This window comes from Diorhabda sublineata, chromosome 5 (assembly GCF_026230105.1).
Source record: "Diorhabda sublineata isolate icDioSubl1.1 chromosome 5, icDioSubl1.1, whole genome shotgun sequence".
Classification (NCBI taxonomy): Eukaryota; Metazoa; Arthropoda; class Insecta; order Coleoptera; family Chrysomelidae; genus Diorhabda; species Diorhabda sublineata.
The window spans coordinates 5,182,113-5,204,811 of record NC_079478.1 but is presented as its reverse complement, the minus strand read 5'-3'; the positions used below and the strand labels follow the sequence as shown (position 1 = coordinate 5,204,811).

General features: G+C 30.8%; 1 protein-coding gene across 3 annotated transcripts in view; it reads left to right on the top strand.

The window, feature by feature from the left end:
- Positions 1 to 22,699, top strand: part of LOC130443685 (inositol-trisphosphate 3-kinase homolog) — a 128,839-nt gene that overhangs the window by 90,122 nt on the left and 16,018 nt on the right. Inside the window, exon 1 of one of the 3 annotated variants that reach the window (XM_056778429.1) lies at positions 19,099 to 19,506. The exons of the other annotated variants lie outside the window; for them this stretch is intronic. Coding sequence (XP_056634407.1) covers positions 19,384 to 19,506 — 123 coding nt within the window. The 5' untranslated portion in view covers positions 19,099 to 19,383. Of the gene's footprint in view, positions 1 to 19,098; positions 19,507 to 22,699 lie in introns of those variants that run through there. 3 annotated transcript variants of the gene reach the window in all.

Sequence of the window (22,699 nt, the reverse complement as noted above, 5' to 3'; positions counted from 1 at the left end):
AGTTAATAAAAATTCAGACACCGGTTAACCTGAAGTGATGCTGTGACCGCGCCCTCTCCGTCCTATATCTCGAAATCAATTCACCGTATGAAAAATTTTTTTAAACAAAATTTGTAGAGAATTTTGTATTCTACAATATTGTTTAAATACAAATAGCAAAAAACCCATAGAAAATGAGATATTTACAAAAAAAGCAGAAAATCCGATTTTTGTGAACTTTGACCTTGAAATTTAATAGTGGTGTACACCCTACCATATGAAGTTTTGAGACAACTTTTAGGGTGTCAATATACAAGTATTTACAAACTTACAGCTGGGTATCTCGAATTCCGAGATTCTTACCTAATTTAAGCTTAAATGACTGAACTACTAATCTTTCAAAGTAGGTCAAAATTGAGGCAAAAAGTTAGTTACAAACATACCGCTGAAACTGTTAAAATCGTGTTAAAAAAATTCGATTTTCTGGAAACAGTCTTAATATAAATTCAAACTATTTATTTCAAAATTACAAACTTAAATCATGAAATATTCGCCGTCAATCAAATTGGGCGAGGTAGTTATGCTTACATCATTATGAGTTTAATTATTATACAGTTATCTATGTAGATTGGCAACGTCACATAATATATTATCGTCAATCGAAAGAATAGAAGTAACCTTGATAAAAACGTGATTTTAAACAACATATGTCTTTTGTTTTAAAACTTCCAAACGTGTTAAATAAATGTTGTATACATAAAAAAATATGCAATGGACGATTGTAATTTCCGAAGACTTAACATTAAATTTAATAACGTCAGAAAGTCTTACTGCATGGAAGGATGCAATACCGGTCTTTCACGTAAAAATTTTGGCAATATTTCTATAGTATGGTCATAATATTAGAAATTATTGGTAGTTTACAGAAGGCATAAACATTAGTTAAAAATAAGAAAAAGCATTTGTTTATTATACTGTGGCATCTTCAGATGCTGCAACGGGTCCAGTAGTTCGCTAACAGTCACACCGGTCGCAGCTTCTGAAGATGACATCGTTTAATATGGCGAAACGTTATGAGCAAGACACATTTGATGATGGTAGCCAGAAATCCGTACATTTCATCTTATTTTCCAGATATTCAATCACGGCAAGTGCACGTTGTAGGCTTGCTGGAAAAGTATCGATATAAAATCGGAAAGTATCTTTAATTTCTAATTTCTCAAACCTTTTGCTATGTTTATGCTTCTAATCGTTCTTGATTTTTGGTCTTTTCTGATTTGAAATTAGTTTTTTTGAAAATTTTCATTTTTCATTTTTCATCTGCCTTTAAAAAATTAAAAAAAAAACCAGATCAGAAGAGACCTAAAATCAAGAACATTTAGATCGATGTATGGATATTTTCAATTCAATATATTGATATTTCTAACCGATATATATTTATCCGATTTATCGAAATATCGATACAAAATTTCCAGTATCGAAAACGATATATTTTTTTTAATTATGGAACTGTCGTCGCTGGAGTCCAAAACTGAAAAAGATAGGAACGAACATAAAAAAATAACGGTAATTATACACTTTCACGGTCACCTGGTTTTTTGGCTCTAGAAAATCGAAAAATGTATGGATTTTAATGATCTTGGTCTCAAAATGTTCCATTTTACGGCGGATTTATAAAAAAAATTAGTAGAAATAGCTGGAATGAAAATTTCTCATAGGTTTACTGTTTTAAATCGTAAAAAAAACGGTTTTGCAAAATAATCCTTTACAAAAAATTATGGTAATTATACACTTTCGCGGTTACCTGGTTTTTTGGTTAGGTTAGGTTAGGTTAGGTTGGCTCTAGAAAATCGAAAAATGGATGGATTTTAATGATCTTGGTCTCAAAATGTTCCATTTTACGGCGGATTCATAAAAAAAATTAGTAGAAATAGCTGGAATGAAAATTTGTCATAGTTTTACTGTTTTAAATCGTAAAAAAAAACGGTTTTGCAAAATAATCCTTTACAAAAAATTATGGTAATTATACACTTTCGCGGTCACCTGGTTTTTTGGTTAGGTTAGGTTAGGTTAGGTTGGCTCGAGAAAATCGAAAAATGGATGGATTTTAATGATCTTGGTCTCAAAATGTTCCATTTTACGGCGGATTTATAAAAAAAATAAGAAAATTAAAATAAATAAATATTTTTTACAGTTTCATGACTTTAAATGCAAAAAAATGACTTTCTACATATAATCCCTCGTAACTGTTTCTGACGTCGTGGAATCAAGTTCGTATATTTTTTTTCGCAATTTACATAAAAAAATGAATATTTTGAAAAAAAAAGTTTTTCTACTATTTAAGGTTTAAAACTATTAAAAACCGCAAATTCAGCCACTATCCCCGTGTTTTTCATAAATTCGTCGTAAAATGGAACATTTTGAGACCAAAATTATAAAATTGATCTATTTTTCGATTTTTAATGGTCCAAAAACTATTAACATTGAAGAGTATAGTACGAAACTATTCGCGAAAATTGATTGTTTTCCATCGATTTCATTTTAAGCTATAAAAACTGAAAAAATCATTATTTTTGGATTTTTTTTTTTAATTGTTTATTAATTTATGTTGAATACAAGAACTTTATCTGATAATGAGATAATTTTTTGTAAAGGATGATTTTGCAAAACCGTTTTTCTTACGATTTAAAACAGTAAAATTATGAGAAATTTCCATTCCAGCTATTTCTACTAATTTTTTTTATGAATCTGCCGTAAAATGGAACATTTTGAGACCAAGATCATTAAAATCCATCCATTTTTTGATTTTCTAGAGCCAAAAAACCAGGTGACCGTGAAAGTGTATAATTACCAAAATAACCATTTTGTCTACTACTGTTGACTTTTTGTTTTTTGTTTATGTTGCATATATGCATGTGTGGAATTTTTTTAAAAAGACCAATAAATATAATTTTACTTGCAATTATAAAACTAGAGGAAATACAACGAATTTAGTCGCACATTTACGAAACAAGCAGTACCATGCATTGTGGGACTTTTAATTTAATCGGGAGACAAAAGAATTTGCACACTCAACTTCATTTGGCGCTTGTACTATATCTCAGACTTCGATATAGTGGATTGTTACAAGTACTAAATAAACAGTCAGTGATGAAATTTCAAGTTTAAGTGTATATAAACTATTTTCAATTAAATAAATTTATTGAATTGATTTCTGTTTATCTAAATACTCTTTCATCTTTAAAATGATAGATATGTTTTTAAAAGTAAAAGCACATTAATCTGAATCGAATTAAAAGTAAACAAATCACATTCTAGACAGTTAAGCTTTGATACTATGAAAATTGTTGATGTAAACGAAAATATTGATCGGTATAAAATGCTAAATGGGTATTTTTCAACACCGGTATATTTTTGAAAAAAAGCTTTTATCTGTGTATTTATTTTAGGAATTGTAATTAAGATAAATGTTTACGAGCAATACGAAGTAAGATAAAAAATCTCAATGAAAGAACTGATCAAGAAAATTAAACAATGTTACATTATACAAGTCCTTTGATTTTTTATTTGGCCCACCTATTGATCTAGAAGCAGTTACAAGGAAATATTTATGATACAAGTGATACTTTTGCGTACGAGTATCATACAATATTTTACCTACGACCACATTAAAAAATACGTTTGTTGAAAACAAAAGTATAAACATATTTATGGTAGTTTCCAACATTGAATAATGGGACTTTAACGTTGTTATATTCTGATTTTTTTGGTGTTACACCAATCCAAAAAATCGTCATATGACTTCATGTATATGTTCGGAAGCAGGTTTCAAGTTACATTGCAAACAGTTTTAAAAGGAGTGCAATCAGATTCTTCATCCAATCAGTGTTTTATCTTTCAAAATTTGAAATATTTTACACATTTTTCATTTGCATATGTATATTTCTGCTTTAAAAATGCTTGATGTGCTACCCAGTCTTTCAGATTGTTTGGTTCTAGACGCTTACACTCCTATTCCAGTTCTTTATGCTATTCTAGAACTCTCTGTGTGCCCTGAATTCGAAAGATACATACAAGTATGATCAGAATCGTCATTGTTTTGTTATCAGTACTCAATAAATGTGCGAAATTTCAAATAAGTCCTACATTTTGAAAAGCTCAGTTATTGACTTCAAAGATTCCGTTTTATACATGCGTACAAACTAATATCATCATCATCATCAAACCTTTTTTTAAGGTGGATTACTCGTAACTTGTTTTCTATTTTTGATTTCTTTATAGTTTATCGTTTGTCTTGGCTGCTTTTGTTATTATTTTCCATTCCTTTTGGTTTCGGCATTTCGCTTTCCATATCTCTATATTAACTGCTCTTATGTCCTCCTCCTATTTCGTTTCTCCAAGTCTTTCTCGGCCTACCTCTTCTCCTTGGCCACTATGGTCCATTGCGTTATTCTTTTGATCATTTTAGTTGGTTTAATTCTCATGTGCCCATCCCAGTTGAGTCTTTGGGCTTTTATGTATCTCATTATATTTTCCTTCTCCAGTTCTATCTCTATTTCTTCGTTTTTCTTTGCTCTTTTTTCTGCCTCCTGTGTTTAGACCTGTTATAGTTCTCATGATCATTCTCTCGGTTCTTCTTCCCTTTTGTTGATTACAGTTGTTTCCTTTGCATACGTGATTTGTTTGGTTATGTTTTTATTTCTTACTTAGGCTTGATAGCAATTTTATATCCTTCCCTTTATCCTGTCTCTGGTTGTTAGCCTCAATGTTATTTCTAAATAGTTAAAGGTCGATACTGTTCCATATATTTTGTTTTTTCTGCATTCATTTCCAGTTCGTAATTGCTTGCTTCGTCTTCTAATTTGTTGATGGCCTTTATTAGTTCCCTCTTTCCATCCTCTGTTATAATGTTCAAACCAATATAAATGTGTTAAAAAGTATTTACTGTTAAAAGTACCATTACTTATAAAGAGTTCGAAACATAACCAATTTATTTTGATATTTTACAATGTTTGTGAAATATGTAGTAGCAAGTTTGTCAGAAAATGCATTCGTTAAATATTGAAATCAGCCATCTGCTATTTAAATATAGATGTTACACTGAACTGGTCAGTAAAAAAGCAATTAAATTCAAAGTACTTTGCGTTCCATTACGTCTGTGTATTTTGTTAATTTTATATACATATTAACTATATAATCGGTTCAAACCGGATATTTCAATGAAAACATTTCGAGTTTTTATTTAAGGCAATATATATATATATTTTTACATTTACAGGTTAATGCTATCATTAATTTACATTACGAAAACTGGAGATAATGATTCTGATACATAACTAATAATTAAAAAAATAATAATCATTCAAAACTGCATCAGCTCATAAAGTTAACAACAATAAACTGACAATGCAAATTTTTCAAAATTTTTTTGTTAGGTTGTATTTACTGTTTTCGACGTATTGATGCTGTTTTTCAAATATCCTGATGTTTGTCCTATGTAAATAAAATCACAATTATTACAAAGACCTTCCTGAAGAATATTTTTATGACGTTTTTCATTTTAGACTAAAAAACAACTATAAAAATATTTTTTAGTCGTTAAAAACTACAAAAACAAAAAATGGAACGTTATAATTAACATAAGGCAAACATCACAAAACAACATGAAGGATATTTCGAAAAATCTATTAAAATTTATACAGATAGTGTCTATAATTAGAAACAAATTTAAAAATGCTAGGACTCGTTGAATAATATTTCTAATCGCGATTGAAATGTTTCTCCAGCACTCCCATAAAAATATACAGTTTTGGGGATCTAAAAAGCGATTCAATAAGTCTGTCCACTGCCACCTATTTGTCTGGAAACAGGGCATCGAAATACTCACCAATAAAACTTAACATACGATCTTGGTGAAATCAGATGTCTCATTAGAGACATTAGCATCTACTGTGTGAGGAATGTATTCAGAACGTGTTGTCATACGAGTGCTATTTGAGTTGTTTGCCAGATACTTGAAACATTCATCTGGGTCCAAAAATGAAATTGAATCTTGAACATTTCGTCAGTTAAATAACTTAATTCACTATTTATTAACTTGAAATATAAATAAATGAAGTGGTTTCAATAATCTGACTACTGTTATCAAGTACTATCAAGACTATTTAGAACACACTATGTATGTTTATGCTCTCTTAAATACTAATTCTATTGTATACAAGAGCTATAATTAATTATATTTATGGTCGTTACATCGATACAAAAATAAGTAATTTGATAAGTTAATGGAACTTCAAAGTGTCTAAGGCACATATGGAACCGCTTATGAAGACATTGAGGACGGTCAATCTACAATACAAAATGAATACAATAGTAGGTAAGTAGATTTATAACTCAATGTATGGTCAACAGATCTTAAATGGTTCCCATCAGGAGTGGCGAGATAATACGTGCGATCATTTTCTTTGACTTTCGATGTGGATTAAACCAACACCATCTCGATTCACCGGGTTTCGCTGATTTTCAGAATTTAATTTAATTTAAACTTTGCTACAGGGTGAATCTCGCGAAGATCGTCCAAAATCGGCTGTTGTGCCAGAAAGCTGTTCGGAAACTAATATTATAAGATCATCATGTGACATTCTGTAAGATTGAGGCATACTTGCGCATTAGTTCCACTCGCATTTTTGCATAAACATTTTCATAATTACCACCCATAATTACAATCGCTCAAAAAAAGCTCGTGTCTCGATTGGAGCAAAGAAATGCTGAAAAAAATTAATCGTGATGGTTCAAATGGTTCAAAAGTGTATTGATCTCAATGGAGAATATCCAATTATAAATATTTGTTTTTATGTATCTCAAAACTTAAGTAGCAACCCTCGAATTGATCTTTCTTTTGGTTATTTGTTACTATTCCTGTTAAGTATGGGTATCCCTCATCTAACAGGATTTGTATGGTGTATATCCTTCATTGATCTATGTTTTATCTAAATTTTTTCGTAGCACCAATGGTTCTATAAAAGAGATTTTCAAATTTTTTGTCTTATGACAATATTTGACGGATCTGCGAGATTTCTTCTTTGGCTTCTCCTTTTATAGTCCTTGGGTAATTACATCTCCACTGTATTTCATTTCTTTTTATTAAAATAGACTTTCTGGAATACATACTCATTTCAGGGTAATCCTGATACTCTGGAATCCTGCCAAGAACTAATTATTTTCTGAAGAAGAACACATATACTTGTCTTCGAAGTTTTTCTTTCAAATCATTTTCTATTTTAGTTTTTTTGAAGCTTTACTTGCTGTTTGAAACTCGCCGCATCTCCTAACACCAAGAGTTCTACTAATTCCTCTGTGTCTTCAATATTTTTACATAAATGTTTGTCTGTCTGACTGTACTAAGTTTGGGATTAGTAATTAGGTTTTATCACTCTCTAGTAAATAAAAATAGACTCTAAATTTGATGAACATTTAAAAGAACTATTTCCTCAAGTAAAAAGAGCAGGTTTCTTTCATAGCAAATAATGTTTTGTCAGATAGATTGCCCAAAAAACCATACAAGAAATTTTTTTCCATAATAGTCTACTAACAAAATGATGGTTTACGGAAAAATTCGTACAGGGCCGGGGTCAATAAAATTATACACCACTAAATTTGGCTGTTTGTGACGTTACAATAAATTGAGTTTATATACAATATAAGCATTACTTTTTATCTTTATCTTATCCTTATTTGCCCGGATATCCCTTCCACCTACACGAAAATATATGCCAAGACGATGTAAGTAACTGTTAGATAAGAAAAATATTTTCACTACTGAGTATCATACGTCATAAATAGATAAAAAATTAACGGCGTATGACGTCTCAGAAATTTGTCATTATTCAACATACACATTTTTAACTTAAACAAACAATAAAAGATGAGAAATTTCCGGAATTAGATGATTGGTTATTAATGAAACAAATATTTTACTATTATTACGATTATACGAGAGATCTACTATCTCACCACACTTTCCGGAATAGCAGGATGATTTATCAGTAATAATGTATCAAGGATAACTACTAACCGAACAAATATTTTGGTTTTAATATTTGTATTTTTTATTTTACCATTACCACGGTGTATTATCAATAAGTAAAACATATTTTTCATCTTCCTAGAATTTAGAATTACCAGCATTTCATCCTATTATTACGAACAATTTCGAGAAATGGGTCCTTAAGTTCGGAATTTTAAATTTCGGCGAGGGCGCGTATTTTCTATACATTACGGAATTCGTTTGATCTCAATTTTTTTTATAGCAAGCGGTTTTTTTTAAATAATTTCTTGAAAGGTCCACTTATTTATTTGTTTTGTTTCTTTATGCAGCGCAGTTTAGTTCAGTTTATAATATATAGTCGTAGTGAACAGAACGAATTATAAATTAGTTATAAGTGAGTTATTATAAGTTAGTAAAGTGTAGTGTAATTTAAATGAATTAAGAACGTAAGAGACAGTGTTTATTAATTAACCCCACGAATAGAAATCATATAAATAGTTTAGAAAAACAACGCACTATACATATGAATGTTCTTCAGTCGATGTACAAGCACAACTTAGCAGAACGTATGGGGGATTTCAATATAAGACGATTAGGTACAATAAACCTTTATACCAAGTTGTATTGAATATTTAGAGATTCTAATCCAATACTAACTGCAAAAAGCGACAAAATAGTTGTATTAAGTGCGTAAAATGGATGTTTTTTTTAATGGCACTTGAAAGGATTAATTTTTCGCCGAAACCGCTGACAACAACAACAAATTTTATATACGAAATACAAACAACATTTTTTGTACAATTCTGAATGTTTACTGTTTCAAATTCTGATTATATTGAGACATACCGCAAATACGGCTGCCTCATACAAAAAATAACTGATTATTTTGTAAATATTCGAGAGGAAAATTTATTTACCAATAAGTGGGGATAAAAAAAATACCAGGTTGATTGGAAAATAGCTTGGAAAAGACATGTATAAGTATTACACAGGTCATTGTTTCAGGAAGAGCTTTGTAACTCATCTGGCCGATGCAGGGGGTGACAGTACAGCAATAAAACGTCACGTTAATAAGAAGATTAAGATTTCTAACAAAACATTGAATTGTCCATCTTCTTTCAAAGTAATTAAATCATGTGATAATATAACTTATCCTGATCTACCATCCACATCTGCGTCAATATCACATACAGAAGAAAATCCTGTACCTGCTCCTCCATTGTTGGAAAAGCAACTACTCTCCCAGGGCATCAAGTAGTTTATCTGTATCCGTATATTCCGAATTCGTTTTTGAATCTGAAAATCCAAAAATACCACACTTCATCAACTCTCAAGATCTCAGTGACTTAATAAGAGACTTGAATCTTCCAAAAAGTAAAGCCGAGCTACAAGTACTAGCGTCGCGATTTAATGAAATCTGATGTTCGAAAATCACGTCAAAGAAAACGTCATGAAGGATTTTCTTGTTTCTTCAGTTAAGAAGATGGCCGCTGTTTTTGCCATGACGTGAAAGGTCTATTTGAAGAAATCGGTATTCCATGTCATACATCTGAATGGCGTCTTTTTTTGTCAGTTCAACTAAAAGTCTGAAGGCTGGGAACAATGGGAACAAATTTCCATCGATTCTATTAGCACATTTCGTACATCTCAAAGAAAATTACGACAATGCAAGGTGGTTATACTAAACAATCCTGTTATCCTGTGAGATAGTAAAAATGATGCTCAATACCGACAAAAACATTGGCCAGCACGTACTGAGCACGAAGTAGGAAGATACAATGTTAAACTGGAAGCAATTGTCGATCTCAAAACTATACCAATGCCACTATTGGGTCTTACCAAACAATTTGTAAAGGCTCTTAATCGTGTCTCTAAAGCTTTCAAATATTTGAAAAGTTTTTTCTAAAACTCTCAGAGAATAAAGCCTCGATCAGTCTTAAGGCAATAGTTTATGGTTTTCTTGGAAACCATAGAGCTGAAAAGTACCAAGAGCTGACCAATGACATAATCACGAATTTTTCTACCATGGTATGTAGAATGTCTCTAAAAATGCATATGTTACATCCTCATCTAGATAAATTTAAAGATTATACGCTAGCTTATTCGGAAGAACAAGACATGCTTTCATCAAGACATGGTGGAATTTGAGAGACGTCACCAAGGCCAGTATACTGAAAGCATGATGGAAAACTAAATTTGGGGGTTAATAACAGAAACTTCTACCGAAAATGACAGAAAAAGTAAAAAAAAAAACATTTTAAAACTGTTGATTTTTCATACGCTTTAATAAATTATCTCTTTCATTTATTTTATACTCATAAAAACAAATGCAGAAAAAATTTATAGAAAGTAATTGTTCAAACAGTACTATCAATACTAAATCCTTCATGTTCATTTTGTTAATTATTTTGGCAGTGAAAAAATTCAATAATCACTCGTCAATAGAGATGCAGAAAAGTTTTTTTAATAGTTGTACAAAAAATATGTTTTTAAACATAATAACAATATTTTGATAATATGTTCTAGCAAGGTGACAACCCTAGTAGTCCACGGAAAATTTAAATATATCACGATACTACGCGAGATTTGACACGAGACTTTTTAAACGCGTCGCGAAGAAAATTTCTGACCCGTCTCAAATCACTATTGTTAAATCAGCTTAAGCAATATGATCCGTATTTTTTGCGTCAACTAATAACTATAAATGAAACCTGGATCCACCTCTATACTCAAAAAACAGTGGATTACAAAGGACGATCGTTTTTTGGGATTGTGTGCATCAACTATCTTCAAGAAGTTAAAATAATGGCAGGGAAATATTAAGCATTATTGCTTCAAGAAGTAAAGAAATAAGTTACAACGCAACTTCTCATACTTTGGTGATCGCCATGGCTAATATTCACCAATTACACCACCTGCATCTCAAGTTTCAATAACAATCGATTAAATTTCGACTCTTCCATCTCGACAGCAGAATTTAACACCAATAAATTGCTTACATATTTTTCCTTGGTCATGAGAACCAAGTTGGTTTTGTATATATGTTAACGGAAATGTATGTAATCCGTCATTGTATACAATTCCTAGGAAATGTTGATATTGTCTAAATAGCCATCGGACATGTAAATAGGGATTTAAAAAGTGACTTTGCAAGAAAAGCTGTACTACAGCAAGATGTCTGTGCTATAAAAATAAATTATTGTGTACTTCCAAGTGCCATTCAGGCTTACCCTGCAAAAATAAATAACCATATGAACATTTAACCTAATATAATAATATAAAGACTTACTTTAATATTGTGACAATTATAATTACTTAATTAACAGACTGATCACTTACCAAACGAAATTTAGACTTTATAAGAATAATACAAGTCGATTTTGTGATATATACATTTAAAAGTTCTTAGATAGTAGATTTTCGAAGCTTTAATTAGTAAGATACTATGAAGATTATTACATTTTACAATCTGACTGTTACGTTGTTGTTTCTGAACGAGTGATTTAATAAAAATTATTATTCTCATTTTAACAACGTGTTTTATTACAGAAAGCATTATTTTCATACATTTCCTAATACGATATTGGAATTATATTCAATTCCTAGGAGATTTATGTACTCAATAGTTTTTGAAACAATATTTTATACATTTCCTAAATAGCTTCGGAATTATATAAATTTCCTTTGTATACAATTCCTAGATCTCATACATTTCCGGTAACATAAATATAAAACTATTTGAATCTCAAAGTTCATCGAGAAATCGCTTCGCTTCAGTTGTACCTTCCCGCAACAGACAAATTTTTAAGTTTTCAATAATTGCCTCTAAATTCATGTTCTACGTAATCAAATATGCAACAATATGTTGAAGGAATGGTTGTTGGGAGAAACTTATTTCTATTTATTACAATATTACAATAATAATTGTAAAATAAAAACGTATTTTTTTGAGTATCCTCGAATTACCGCCCACGTTCCTACCACAATTGACTGTTTGCTTCCTCTTCCTATAAACGATAATCACTAATCATATTTTGATATTATCAGTTCACTTATTGCTGTGTTGCCGTATTAAGGAAATCTTGGAACGAATTTCCATTTAAAAGAATGAGCATTCTCGAAAATATATTTTTGTGTTCTTGCTAGCCACAAAATTGTTTTTCTTTATTATTACCTTTTAATCAATATGAATCATGTCTATGTTATTCCCGAAGAAACCACTTTGGTTTTCTTGCAGTCAGTAGTCGAATGGAAGTTTTCAAGCTCTCCATGATTTTAATTTATGCCGAAATCACTTGCTAAACTACTAAAAGATTCACCACTATCAAAGCGATACAAAATATTATAATTTACTTTGTCATTGGTTTGGTGCTTTTGCTTCTGGGATTGTGACTCTTTCATAGGTATGTACAAATGGTTTCCGATTTCTAACCACCGTCTATCTGTATCCTGCCATAATCCTCATTTCTGCATTTCATTATGTATGCCCTCTCTCTAGATGTAGATGGCTTGTTTTAAATTCAATTTCTTGTAACTACTTAGCAGCAGAGATTCTTCATCATTCTCCATATCTAGAAGCACGCTTTGGTCTATTGGTTGTAGGACTGACATCACATTTGGTGACATTGAACTTGCCATCATGTGAACTCAAAACGTCTTTTGAGTGAATTGATGCATTTAAGACATTTTATATTATTAATAATTTAATTTATATTAGACAATGGTGAAAAGCTTAAGGCTGTTTCAACTTTTAGCCGTTATTCGAACGAACAACCCCACGCTCGTCACGTCTTTACTGTAAAACATTTTGGACACGCTGTATAGTAAATTTCATCACTACTTAAAAAAACGTAATATAAAATTTTATTGCTTCAACTTGCTGATTGAAAATTATAAAATCGGTTATGAAATGTGATATTTTTATTTTGTTGACTTGAAACCAGATGAAATTTGATAGGTTCGTATTAGGCAAACGTTTCATTATTCGTTATTAATAGGATTGATTATTCGTTCGTTCTGGAAATATGAATTCACACAGTCTGAAAATTACAGTTATTTAATTGAAACTTGACAAAATAGCCTCTATATGTGCATGTGGATTTACAATAAAAAAATTGTTTATTAGTTTTAACTGCTTTTGAAATAACTCTATATGATATTATTTACTACAAACACGAATCAAAACTATCTCTGTTAGCTCATAATCATGACTTCTGACCCATTTTTTCAAAAAGTAATTTATTCATTTAAAAAAATCGTTTCTAATGAAAGTTAAACCCCGAAACTCATAGACCATTCCAACACTGTCAAGTTAATGTCAAAATCGACTGATTTTTATGCTTGCACCGTAAATCAAGAACTTTTTATTAAGCTGCCTTATGGTTTATAATCCATTTTATGGAATTATTGGAGTTAATTTGTGAAAATGGTGTGTTGTAAAATGTAGTAGCAATTCAACAGGGCTAACTAAAAAAACGGAACTTACTTCGATCCTGTTGATGATGTTTCGTCTCTTTTAGACTTATAAATGTTTTTAGTTGTTGACATGTATAATAACTTTTGGTTACCAATATAAATCTGATAATTTTCATATTTGTAATTTGTGGGGAGTCCACTGGATTGATACATAAGTCTAAAGGACTGAAACTAATCGGGTCTATATTTTTTTGATACTTCCAGGTTCTCTGTCTTTAAATTCACAAGCTAACTAATTATAGTGGAATCTTGAAACTTTGCTGTGCTCACAGAAACAACTCTACACATTTAAAACACAAATAAACGCCTCAGAATCTGTCTAGAAAATAAGCAAAGTTATGAATAGACGTTGCCAATTATTTATCTTGCAACGATTCTTTGAAAGTTATGTTTTGAGAATCATAACCTTTTTCAATTTTTTTTAAACGTTCGAAACACTATCCCTATCACTATTCTTCCTCGTAGATATGAGATTTACGAGTAAGTTATTAAAATCTACAAACATTTAGCAGTTGATGTTATAAAAAAAATGATTAAATTACATTTTTTTTGTAAAACAAAGGTTTTACTACTATTTTTTATTTGTAGTAAAGTCCTGTAAACTTAGTTTTCAGCATTTCCATACAGTCTTCTGTCACAAATTTTAAGCCGTAATAAAACCCAGCATGAGCTACCAGAAAAATGCCCATACGAAGGTTGCTACTTAAACTACAAATATAAACAAATATTTAAAATTGAGTATGGCTTGTTTTACTAAATATTCTCTACTAAGATCACTACTACTTTTTCAAGCGTTTGAACCAATTGTCGAAGCCATTTCCATTCCAATTAAGGTACATCCAAAACATGTGATTTGGCACATCAGCCGCTTCTTAAGGTGTAGAAACACGTTGACCTCACGTTATATATTTTCAATCTGCGATAATAAGAAGAAACCATTGAGTGGCAAACAAGAACTGTGCAGCAGATGATACAATAATTCGATGTTTCTACTGTCCAGAAACGTTTTTGTTCGAACCAATGTACGAGAATCCGTATTGTCGTGGTGAAGAATGATTCTCGCTTTCTGCGATTGGTTTCCCTGATTTTTGTTAACCGTTCAAGCAAACAAATACTGGTGTACAATGCAGAATTTATCCAGTTATTCCAAAAAAAAACAGGCGACCATTTGTTTCGAAATGCGCGAACAACTTTTATTGGATTTGGCTTGAAAAACTCATACAGGAAAACGGATTCAGCCATCAACCACAATTGGGGAAAGGAGAAAGAAAAATACGAAAATAGTTTTTATGTATGTCTATTATAAATCAACTATTGTTAAGCTTAACATTCATTGTTTGTGCCTGTTTCGTCTTAATTTTGGTGAGTTTGTCCTATCATTTCATTTTCGTCGTCTAATATAATGTTTTCTCCCCATTCGCTCACCCATTATATTAATTTTTCGTCCTGTGTGTCTATATCTGTTAATGAGTATGTCCTTTCTATGGATTTCAGCATATCTGTAAATGTTTTGGGAGCCTGCTGTCTTTGTTCTAAGATGCATTAGTATATGGTGTAATATAGAGTGTGTTGTCTATCTCGCATTTGCCTGTGGTCTGTCTGAGATTGAAACGTTTGTAGTATTGCTGCAGATGTCCGTGTCTCGTTAGAAATTGTGTTGATTTCCAATTTACGTCAAGTCGCATCTCGTTAACGCTCTTTATCAATTTGTAAATCTTTCTGCCTATACTGTCGTCTCATTTCCTCTGCCAACTCTCGATTTTGTTGTTTTCTTCAGTTGTCTTTTGCTAATATGTTTGTATGTCTTGGCCGTCTCTTGCTAGTTGATTTGGGACCTTCATTTCTACGTCTTCTTTGTTTTTGTTTTTGTCTTACCACGTGTGACTCTCTGATGTATCTCTAGTGCAATGATCTCGTGGTCACAATAGTAAACATTGTGTTCAATATTTCCATTGAGTATAACAATTATTCTCTACAAGAACTGTAATTGTTGGACAAGAATCACTATTTGTTTGTCAGATTTAAGCGAAGTGAGATGGATCAATACGATACAGAACAAATGAGTATTTGGACAAACCAATATTCAAATGATTGTTAATCTGCTTTATAGTCTTGATTTGCATTATATACGTTGTCACATTCTTCCGAATCTGATTCATCAAATTCAATATCTTCCTCGTCACTTGTTTCATTTAATTCTTCCGATCTGGTTCTATACTTTGGGATCGAGAGACTTCTATTCTTGATATTTAGAGTTCTTCAAATATAGTTGAAAACAGACGGCAACCGTATAATAATTCAGATATAGCCAAACGAAACCTACTTTGTAGTATTGAAAATTTAAATAATGACTTAAAATAAGGTACAAGTAGCTTGAAAACACATTGAAATCTATTTTATTATCGAGAATCGATGTTCAATAATAAACATAACAGTATAAAAAATATAAGGCATCAATTTTTATAACTGTCTTGCTATTTTTTATTACCCTATAATTATTTAGTGCCTGAAAAAATGGAATATAATAAATCACAGCGTAAATTCCAATACTCTCAAATGTGACAACGCTGTAAATTCCAATATTGTTTTAAAGTGGACCTTAGGCTTGGTATTTCCTTTTCCTTAGAGGCATCACCCTTGAAGCTAGAAAAAAAGCCACACAGTTGACTGAAGTTTTTGATTGGTTAGGTGTATACAAAGCTCGTAAATTTTATCGTTCTTTATTAGTGATTAGTTTCACTATCATATTTAAAATAGAAAAATTCCTATTATCATATATATAGTTACAATTAAAAATATAGGGTAACGGGTAAAAAATAGATACAAAATTATACAGTAGAATCTCCATTTTTGTGTAAATAATAAAGTGCCGAGTCAAACTAATGGAAAAATCAAAGAAAATTAGTTTCAGTGGTTTATTTTCGAAAATAAGACGTAGAAGAAAATTTGGAAAACAAACTGTAAGTTCTTTTTTATTTTCATTTAGTTATACAGAGTTTTGAAAAGAAATTATGGTTTATTATGGCCGTTGGATTATATGAAACAGAATTTTTAGTGCGAGATTCAATAGTATTAAATAGTAATAATCTCAAATTGTGAATAGTGAAGTAGGTGGATGAAAAGTGTGAAAATAAAATCTATAGAGTGACTCATAATTTCAACGTAGACCTTTGCAGGTTCAAGGGTCAAGTCATAGTCATGCGGCAATAATTATCGAATAGTTTAATACAAAAAAATGTTACATAATATATAACATGTTCTTAAGAGGGATATGTTACCATTACTGAAAAAGAAATTAAGATAGCACATAGTTTTATTCACTCAATCCACAAATATATCTACCCTAGTAAGGCGTGTGGTTTATTTCTTTTTTATGGAGACTTTCTTCCACAATTCTTCCTTCTATTCTCAATCGCTTTGTTGATTTCGTCCATCCAGATATTCCTTGGCCTTCCTCTGTTTCTCGGTCTTACTGTTTTGGCTTCCAGTATTCTTCTTGTAATCCTTTCCTCACTCATCACATGTCCTAACTAAATGCACTGAATCCATCACGAAATTATCCAATAACACTTAACTATTCACTAAACTCTGCACTTATTACTACACACTTATAGAACTCATTTAAATACACCATTTATTGGCTGGCTGCTAAACTATATTTATATACAACGGATTTTTAAATGATTCGGGTCTAAAATGTACATAAACAAAAAGGTCTACTCAGAAAGTGTCTTTATAAAAATAGCCACAACACGATATAAATATCCGGCACTTCCACAAAACTTTGGATTCTACCAACATAATCTAACAGGACCGGTTTCACGGACTATGTCAGTGGACGAGTTCATGAAATTATCTCTCTCATTTTGATGATACACTAATATTTATATATTAATTCACAAACACTTATTAACTTATTTAAATACACCGTTTGGTTTAATTTTCACTATTAAATATATAAATAAATTAGTTAACTATTTATTGGCTGGCTGCTAAATTAGCGTCTATTTATATATATCGGATTTCTAAATGATTCGGGTCTTAAATGTACAGAAACGAAAAGGTCTTCTCAGAAAGTGTGTTTATAAAAATAGCAAAAACAAAACATAAATATCCTATAAAAACTTTACCGCTTCATAAGGGCGTATTCTAGGAATCCCACCCGGCACGTCCACAAAACTTTGGATACTATCAACATAGCCTAACAGGACCGGTTTCACGGACTATGTCACTAGACTAGCTCATGTGTTTTCTCAAATTTTCTCTTTCGACATTCAATTTGATAATACACTAATATTTGCATATTAATTGTTCGATTCCTCGTAAAAATCGTAAAAGCCTTTAGGCAAGCTTAGCAAATGGAGCACTGTGAACAAATTAAATGACAAATGATTTATCTCATAGAATATAAATTAGATAAGATTACCGAACCGACTCAAACTTATCAAAAAATTAACAAAAATATAAATTTGGCATAATATTCAATTTAACAAATTGCTAAAATTAATATAAATTCTAATTTTTTTGTTTCATAACTCTTAACCTTGAAATAGGTTTTTCCTTTGTAAAGTTCATATTAAGATGAGATTATATCTTTGACACGTTAGGTCACTATTCCATAGTTATGAATAAAAGGATGTCATTGTACCCAAACAATAACAGATGTTGTCCAAAGGAGAACCAATAGTCAAAGTAGTTTGAATATTTTAAGTTGATATGCGGATATATACAGATAGTGTCAGAACTATTGACTGATTTAATTAGCCCTTTTTAAAATATTTATATAAATTGTTATCTGAAATTATTGGTGTTATAAAAAGGTAAATTGAACTTTCATCTACAAAATCCATGAAAATGATAAGTCTACCTCAAACATGTATATCTTGAAGTGGTGACTAGGGAGAAAACCTAGAAGCAAGGCATGACGAAGGCGAAGATACATCTATAAAAAAACAATAATAAAGCCAATAATGAGCTACCGAGGCCAAACATGGATTCTTAACAAAGCAGAGGAAGATAAGCTAGATGAATGGGAAAGAAAAATACGTAGAAGGATACTAGCGGTGAAAGAGAAGGATAAATGTAACGGAGAAGAACAAATAACGAAATATGGAATTTATTTGGAAAAGCAGAATTAAGGAAATAATAAAATCCAAAATAATATAATGCCTGGGACACATACAGAGAGCACTAGGTTATAGAGCAACAAAATAATGATGGTTATAGGACAAGGAGGAACAAAAAGAAAAGGAAGAGAATCACTTCCATGCTATAAGCCTGAAAGGCCTAGTTGTAGCTTATAGATAACTAAGTGTATTCCGTTTTTACCTGCCAATCTGATCTTGTGGCAAGAAAATAATAACTAATTCAATTTTTGTATGTTTTTTACATTTCTACGACTAACCTAAATAAAAATAAATATATTATAAATCTAGCAATAATTCGAAGAATTTTTCTTTTTTCTTTGGTAATGTAGACACTTTTTCCCATGTTCTTTTTCTACATTATAATGTATTAATCTTTTTTCAAAAATCGGCATCGAAGTCAAATATCATCGAACTTCACTGAACCTACAGAACGTTGATTTCCATCAATATACATGCAGAGAACCGATACTATCAGTATAACAACCATGGAAGTGGTATTCGTGACGCAAACGGGACGTTTATCTATGCCAGCTTGCAGCAAGTGAAAACAGTCGAACGCTAACACTCAATTCAACCAAGTTTCCAAACACGTTGAATTCGATATACTAAGCACCGCATCGATCATTTTGTTTCAATTAAAGTGACTCTCTACACCTTTCTAGTGATTAACTATTATTTACTTAAATCAATTAGAGCATAGTGACTTTTTTATTATTACTTTTTCGTGACTATACAATGTGTGTTAACCAACAATACACCATGGTTCCCGCTGTTGTTAATTTAGTAGCCACAAAGGGACGTGATACTTACGCTGGATTTATTAACGAATTTGCATGCTTTAAATGCAGAAACTTTTCGGTGAGTTATCTCATATGTTCAGGAAACTATTATTTCCTTACGTAAATTTTTACTTTGTTATGAATATAGGGAAGAAGAATGAGCTGACCTATATTTTCGTAAAGAAAAACTGAGGTTTTTTTTATTATTTATACATTATTTTCATCAACTTTTCACTTCTTAGAACTTTTAATATGTTTTACGTGATAATTTGTTTGATTTTTTTATTTAAAAATTGACTTTTCGATCTAGTTTATAACGTCAATTGTCACATTTATTTTAAACTGATATACATAGAAAAGAGCCCTAAAATCCAGGGCCGGATTAAGATGTATAAGGCCCGGGGCTAAAATAATGATGGGGGCCCATTAAGAAATTCGAAAACCCGGAAAAATTCACAAAATAATATCAATACGTTAGATTTGTGGTAATTATAATATAATAAATTGATAATTTTGAAATGTCATTTTTTCTATGCAAAATGTCTTCTTGAATTGATTAAATTTTCGATATCACTAATCTGTGTGACGTCAAAGTAGATGACCTCTATCTATGTCTTCTAAAATATTATCTAAGTGGTATATTACATAGAAACAACTTACAGCTTAATGTGCAGCTTGTTGTTTTCGACTGTATACTACTCAAGCTTTAATAATTTCGCTAAAATAAATTGTTAGAGAGAGACAAACACAAGAAATTTTCAATATTTTTAGTTTAGAATTCATTCACCAGATAAAATAATTTTTTTGTAAAACAAACCGTAATCTAGTAGTCCAAACATTTAATTAAAAAATGAGCAGTTGTGTTTCGTGCAGAAAATAACTAGAAATGCTTCTTAGATTATCGAATTCTTTTGATTGATAATTATTTTAAGCTTTCATGAAAATATATTTCCATATTATATACTTATAAAGCCCAATATTAATTTCCAATAAAAACTAAGTTTCTTATTGATTTATTTATTTATTGTCTTTTAATTGTTATTATATTCTTAAATACAAGTGTGAGATTTATTACAAAACGCGTCATTGCAAAAATTTTTCATAGAAATAAAAAAAAAATTAGAAATTGCACATTGCAAATCTTGGTTTACTCTCTTTATTGCACACTTACTGTCTCCGCCATAATCATTTCCCAACGCAATACAATCATTGAAAACGAAAACTATCTAAAATAGAATTTTAGTGTTAAAGATGTTTATCGCCGAAAAATTTTTAATTTGAAAAACCCGGGGGAAGTAGCTTCGAAATCTATTTTTCGAATCCGGCCCTGCATTATTGCTCATGTTGAAAGTCATTTTTTTAAACGAATATTTTGTAACAGTACCTTTGAATGGTTTTGAGTTTTATAAAGTAGATAAAACGGTGTCGATAATTTCGTGACTTTTTGACAGAAACACAGTTTTTGTTTATATAATATTTTTATTTTATTTTTTATTATTGAACATGTAACTTTTTTGAAGAAATTAATGCGGATTGAACCGCAAGAAACTCACTGTTTTGACCTCTTTTTATAGAATGTTATAGTAGAACCACGTTAAGTCCAAGTGGTGCATTTTGCGTTGGTGGTGGTCAAGAGATCATTCGAAATTGAAACCACCAATCCAAATGTAATACCTAGGGCTCTCTTAATTTCAATTTCCGTTACAAGAGTTCTCAACCGCGCGTCTAGAACGTTTGGCATCTCGAGCTAGTACAGCTAATCAACCATTTTTTATCATTGTTGTTATTTAGTTGGTTCAAAAGCACAAAAATGTCGCAACATAGGATTAGGAATCACATGTTCGATGACAGAATCAAAAAGTTATTAACTTATTGTTCCACCTCCGTATTTTTTTATTTTAGTGTTTGTTAAATAACAATTACGTAACAATCAATTAAGATCTATTCAATTACTTATATATATATATATATATATATATATATATATATATATATATATATATATATATATATATATGTACTTGCTTAGGATACCGGAAATGTTACATCCACAATTATTCATGCATCTACTGATCCATCCGATTCTAATATTATATGTAAATACAGTATTAATTTACAAAAATATCTGTACTTGGTATAAAATAAAACCATATATTTGATTGCACACGATAATAAACTATATCTTTTTTCCTTGATAGTTCAAAATGTCATCACTACTCAATAGTTATTTGTCTTTTTTTGTGGTTTATAATTTTTATATCTTAATCGGCGTCTACATCTCCACGAATCTTCGTTAACGCTCCTTTAGTCGAGCAATCGCAATTAGAACTCCAATCCAAAGGGAAGGAAATACTAATTTATTATTACAGATCAATTATAAACTTTTCGGCTCGCGCTGATTCCTTCGTTCATGTGGTGTGTGATTTATGAACAAAAACACCCGCGCTCGCGTTCAAGTTCGCGCTGGAAGATGACCAATTTTTTTGTTCGACGCTCGTATTCCACCGCTAAGCAAAACCCACATACCTACGTCTCTCTACTCCCAACACTGTTTCATAACTAGGCACCCGTTTTGTACATATATTTGTATATCATCCAACTTGTTTATTGTGTTATGTCTTCGTTATCCTTGACCCTAAGCCTCGTACTCAGTTCGCCTCAATCGATATTTGAATTTAGAATGGATGAGAAGCTGAAATACAACAATATCTACGTGAAAGAGGAATTATAATCGATGACATTGCAATTATACTGAAGTAAATAGCAATTAACAAAGTATATATTGTCGATAAAATGATTCATAGGCCCACTTCGTATTTTTGAGGCCTCAACCGTATAGAATTTGAGTACAGTTACTAAAGAGCACAAATTGGAAAGAAATAGTCATTATTTTGCTCTAATAATTTATGTAATTGTTCATTTCGTATATTAAAAAACGTAAACTGATTTTACGGTTTGAAATCAATCATCTAGATAAATTATTCGAATAAAATTAAATCAATGACGGTAATATTAATAAATATTTAAACTGTGATTATCACGCGTAGTCAAAAACTTCCAGCATTAACAAAATCAAAAACAATGTTCTTCAACCTTTATTTTAAAATTAGCACGAAGCTTCAGAAAAATTTTATATTATTATCGCCCTCATTACCGCGAGTTTGAAAATAGTGAAATTTTTCTATGATAAATAATTGATGAAAGTTGGTGATGATTAATATGTTAATGAGCATTATGCAGATACCTTTAGCATGATTATGAAAACGATTTGA